Here is a 5,750-nt window from a genome sequence, read left to right on the forward strand (position 1 = left end):
TTTTAATATTTTGTCAGCATCAGAACTTTAGTAAAAGGTTGAAACCAAACCTGATACATATTTTTAAAATGCCCATGGAGCCTGCAAGTAAATTGGCCTAAAGATTTCTGAAAGGTTTCGCTACATACCAGGCAGTGTTACATCCTAAAAAATGTAAATGAACACAGCCTTATAGGCATTGTCTCTGTACTGTGCTAGATCACAGGGAAACGTATGCAGGGTTGTTTTTAACCTCCTACTGTATGGACTAATAATACAATGATGTATTCATGTCATTGATATGGTTCATTAAAGGCCATCTCTGCCATATACGTGTTCCTATCTATTAATGTCCTTCTCATTAAAACACGATTCCATAATGCCATTAAAGGCATGCAATATGTACTTTCCTCGCAGCATCCAACATGCTGAGAACCTGCTTTACTCATTGTGTGTGTGTGTGTGTGTGTGTGTGTGTGTGTGTGTGTGTGTGTGTGTGTGTGTGTGTGTGTGTGTGTGTGTGTGTGTGTGTGTGTGTGTGTGTGTGTGTGTGTGTGTGTGTGTGTGTGTGTGTAGTGCCTTCAGAAAATATTCCACATTTTGTTGTGTTACAAAGTGGGATTAAAATGGAGATAATGAAAAACATGTCAACAATCTACACAAAATACTAACATCTGTAAAAAATGTATCAAAATTTAGACACTAATATAGCTTGATTAAATAAGTATTCAACTCTTTGAGTCAATACATGTTAGAATCACCTTTGGCAGTGGTTACAGCTGTGAGTCTTTCTGGGTAAGTAAGACAAAACGTTAATGGCTTTGACAATTTTTTTGCATTATTCCTTTAGTGCCTTGTTGCAAACAGGATGCATGTTTTGGAATATTTCTGTTCTGTACAAGCTTCCTTATTTTCACGCTGTCAATTGGGTTAGTATTGTGGAGTAACTGCAATGTTGTTGAGCCATCCTCAGTTTTATCCTATCACAGCCATTAAACTCTGTAACTGTTGACCTTGTGGTGAAATCCCTGAGCAGTTTCCTTCCTCTCCTGCAACTGAGTTAGGAAGGACGCCTGTATCTTTGTAATGACTGTGTGTATTGATACACCATCCAAAGTGTAATTAATAACTTCACCATGCTCAAAGGGGTATTCAATGTCTGCTTTTTATGTTTACCCATCTACAAATAGGTGCCCTTCTTTGCGAGGCATTGGAAAAACCTCCCTGGTCTTTGTGGTTGAATCTGTGTTTGAAATTCACTGCTTGATAATTGTATGTGTGGGGTATAGAGATGACGTAGTCATTAAAAAATCATGTTAAACACGATTATTGAGTCCATGCAACTTATTATCTGACATGCTAAGCACATGTTTACTCCTGAACATCTTTAGGCTTGACATAACAAAGGGGTTGAATACTTGGGGTCAGCTTTTCATTTTTTATTCATTTGTAAAAATTACTAAAAAACATTATTCCACTTTGACATTATGGGGCATTGTGTTAAATTCAGGCTGTAACACCACAACATCTTGTAAAAGTCAAGGGGTGTGAATGCTTTCTGAAGGCACTGTGTGTGTGTGTGTGTGTGTGTGTGTGTGTGTGTGTGTGTGTGTGTGTGTGTGTGTGTGTGTGTGTGTGTGTGTGTGTGTGTGTGTGTGTGTGTGTGTGTGTGTGTGTGTGTGTGTGTGAGTGGTGTGTGTGTGTGTGTCAGCTACTTAAAAACAATAATAATACCTAAATATAGTAATTTGCATCATTACAACCATTTTCATAATTATCATGCCATGTGCATCATCTTAACCATGCATCTCACTCTTATTTGCATGCAACAACAAAAAATAAAATGCAGATAATTCTCATAAACTATCTAGGAGAAAAAACTATTGGAGCACAATCAAAAGACTAACAGCGTATTACAATGGTAAGTGAATTGATTCACCAGACAAATCTCCAGTAGCTATAATGAAAGAACAACTTAACTGCGTCCTTAGAAGAAATACAGCACAGTAATCATCTAATTAGGGAAAATAGGTTCTAAAATTCCTGTGATGAAACAGATTCTATTGCCTCTGCCAATCATTTACAACAATTAATCCTCTAATGAGTGTGCATCTGTAGTGTACTGCAATACCTTGTCTCTGTAGTGTATTCAAAATATATGTTTGAAATACTGTATTAATCCAACATTTACAAACAAAGATTCTGTCCCAACGTGGTGCTACACTGACTTCCTCCGGGAGTGGGGGTACTCCTTGAAGCTGTGCTGAGGCAAGAGTGTGTTCCCTGGGGACGAGAGTCCTGTGTTGTCCCTGGGGGAGCAGCCCTGGGTCCTGTAGGAGACGGAGCTGTAGTAGACAGAGTTAATGTTACACCCGTGGTGCTCGCTGCGGGAAGGCAGGGGGCTGTCACACACCCCCAGACGGTAGCACATACAGGAGCACAGGGAGCCCAGGGGGGACTCTGTCTTTAGTCTGCCTGTGCCATGCAGCTGTAAGTGCAGCCTCTGCTTGCAGGGTGCACCCCTGGCCCTGTCCCTCTCCTCCTGCTCCTCCACTGGGGAGGTGATGAGGTTAGTGCGGCTGGTGCCCTCCTCCATGGGCCGGAAAAGGTTGCTGTGACTGCGGCTCTGCCCCATCCTGTCCCTCCCCCTGTCCCTGCCCCCAAGCTCTCCTCTGCCCTGCTCTGGTCCTCCTTCTCCTCCATGGAGCCCCATGGTAAGCAGGCCCCTCTCCCTTTTGATGGAGGCCCTTTCCTGGGCGTCCCTCCTCTCGTCCTCTGTGTTCATGGTTAGGAAGCGCAGCACTACTAGGTTGAGGAAGGCTCCGATCACTGTCAACCCCACCAGGATGTACATGAAGCTGAAGGCCACATAGGGTGTCTTCTCCTGGAGGTCCTCCTTCTTCTGCAGTGCCACAAAGTCCCCAAACCCAATGGTGGTGAGCGTGATAAAGCAGTAGTAGTAGGCATGGAAGAAGGTCCAGCCCTCGTAGTGGGAGAAGGCTGCTGCCCCGACACACAGAGTGCCGATGCAGGACAGGAAGCCCACCGAAACCATGTTCTCCATGGACACCTCAGTCCTCCGTAACCCCAGGCACTGCTTGGCCCTGCGCAGGAGGTAGCGAACGAACGTGTTCATCCTCTCGCCCAGGCTCTGGAACATGACCAGGGTAAGAGGGATGCCCAGCACAGCATAGAACATGCAAAAGACCTTCCCAGCATCTGTGCCTGGAGCTGCATGGCCATAACCTGTGGAGATAGATGCCACAGTTACTCTTTACTGTAGGTGATTGTAGTAGACCAATACTGAGGCTTTTGAAGGCAATGGCTAAGGAATGCAGAGAATAAGAAAGTACATACTACAATATTCTGTTCAATTTATTAAATTACACTTTAAAATAGGTCAATGGCTACCTGCAATGCAAATTTAACATCCCTAACTTCTGCACAGTAGGCTATTCACCGATGCAGAACACTGCAGACACTCTATTTATAAAACAATTTCCTAACACCTGCAACACACTCAGACATAACAAAAGTAATTGAAGCAAGCGAAACTTGCCAATGGTGGTGATGACCGTGATGGCAAAGTAGAAAGACCCGGCGAATTTCCACTGTCTCCCGGCGTGGTGGGGCTCCGCTTGCAGTACCACCTGCTCGATCTGCCGGTAGTCGTCCTCGGACAACCGGTATTTCTTCTTCATCTCGGTGCGCTTCAGCTCCAGAATGCGTCGGCGGGAGCTCTCCGTCTCTGATTCAAGCGCGTCGAACACCGCGGCTCCCACCAGCAGGTAGGAAAACATGCAGAGGATGAGAGAGAGGGTCCGCACATTCTGCTTCTTCATCTTCAAGCCCTCGGAGCCGAAACACTCAACCGGATCTCTGAGAGAGCAGACGCACCCTTGCAGGTGGTAGTGGTGCTCACTGTTGTCCACCTCTTTCGCCCCCTCTGGCTGTTGCGTAGAATCCAGCAGCAGTGTTGGTTTTGGAAGGAGGCGCAAACGGATAAGAGAGAAAGTGAATGGAATGGAATGTACAGTACGTTGTGTTCTTCTCCCCTTCAAACAAAACGCACACCAAGTCCCTAAGGATAGGCTACGTGGATTCACTGTGCATTGCTATCAATGACATTTCAAATATTCCCAACATTTTCCAGCAGTTTCTCAATTTTTCAATCATAATTTGTTTTCTTTGCATGTCGTAGAACGTTTAGAGAGAATCAATGCTCGCGAGATTTTTGAGATTCTGCCCAAAATATATATTTCTCCAGCGTTGTGCATGCCGTGATATGGAGAGCCTATAGACTAAATTTGAAAATGTTTGACTTTATTCTCATACAAAATACATACTGTTGCCTCTTATCAGCTAACATATATAGAGCTATACATTTACAAAACAAAATACCGATTATATCCAATGTTATTTTATTATTGTTTTACTATTTTAATGTATTTCTTCATTCTTCATTTTTATTCAAGTATATAGCCTATTGATTTTATATTTGCATAGAAACGTTGAGTTGAATCTTTCTCACCTTTTATTAATTTATTTGTTAAGCATTTGTTGTAAGAAATGTGCTATATAAATCAAGTTTGTTTGTTGAAATATATATACCACTCCAAAGTTTGGACACACCTGCTCATTCAAGGGTTTATCTTTATTTTTACTACATTGCGTAATAATATTGAAGACATAAAAGCTATGAAATAACACATATGGAATCATGTAGTAACCAAAAAAGATCAATCAAAATATATTTTCTATTTGAGATTTTTCAAAGTAGCCACCTTTTACCTTGGTGACAGCTTTGCACACTCGTGGCATTCTCTCAACCAGCTTCCCTCAAGACAACACAAGGATTAATGCACATGAGCCAATCAGTTGTGTTGTGGCAAGGTAGGGGGGTATACAGAAGATAGCCCTATTTGGTAAAAGACCAAGTCCATATTATGGCAAGAACAGCTCAAATAAGCAAAGAGAAACGACAGTCCATCAAGACATGAAGGTCAGTCAATACGGAAAATTAAGAACTTTGAAAAAGTTTAAGTGCAGTCACAAAAACCATCAAGCGCTATGATGAAACTGGCTCTCATGAGGACCGCCACAGGAAAGGAAGGCCCAGAGTTACCTCTGCTGCAGAGGATAAGTTCATTAGAGTTACCAGGTTCAGAAATGACAGCCCAAATAAATGTTTCACAGAGTTCAAGTAACAGACACATCTCAACATCAACTGTTCAGAGGAGACTGCTTGAATCAGGCCTTCATGGTCGAATTGCTACAAAGAAACCACTACTTAAGAAGAAGAGACTTGTTTGGGCCAAGAAACACAAGCAATGGACATTAGACCAGTGGAAATCTGTCCTTTGGTCTGATGAGTCCAAATTTGAGATTTTTGTTTCCAACTGCCGTGTCTTTGTGAGACGCCGAGTAGGTGAACGGATGATCTCCGCATGTGTGGTTCCCACCGTGAAGCATGGAGGAGGAGGTGTGATAGTGTGGGGATGCATTGCTGGTGACACTGTCAGTGATTTATTTAGAATTCAAGGCACACCAACATGGCTACCACAGCATTCTGCAGCGATACGCCATCCCATCTGGTTTGCACTTAGTGGGATTATCACTTGTTTTTTCAACAGGACAATGACCCAACACACCTCCAGGCTATGTAAGGGCTATTTGACCAAGTAGGAGAGTCATGGAGTGCTACATCAGATGACCTGGCCTCCACAATCACCCAACCTCAAACCAATTTAAGTGGTTTGGGATGAGTTGGA

General features: G+C 43.1%; 1 protein-coding gene across 1 annotated transcript; it reads right to left on the bottom strand.

The window, feature by feature from the left end:
• Positions 1-1,653: 1,653 nt before the first annotated feature.
• LOC112215781 (potassium channel subfamily K member 9) lies at positions 1,654-4,155 on the bottom strand. Its single transcript, XM_024375173.2, has 2 exons — positions 3,539-4,155; positions 1,654-3,225 (listed from the first exon to the last, which is right to left on the bottom strand). The coding sequence occupies exons 1-2, from the start codon at positions 3,819-3,821 to the stop codon at positions 2,198-2,200; spliced, it is 1,311 nt and encodes a 436-aa protein (XP_024230941.1). The 5' UTR covers positions 3,822-4,155; the 3' UTR covers positions 1,654-2,197.
• Positions 4,156-5,750: the final 1,595 nt, after the last annotated feature.

This window comes from Oncorhynchus tshawytscha, linkage group LG16 (assembly GCF_018296145.1).
Source record: "Oncorhynchus tshawytscha isolate Ot180627B linkage group LG16, Otsh_v2.0, whole genome shotgun sequence".
NCBI classification, from domain to species: domain Eukaryota; kingdom Metazoa; phylum Chordata; class Actinopteri; order Salmoniformes; family Salmonidae; genus Oncorhynchus; species Oncorhynchus tshawytscha.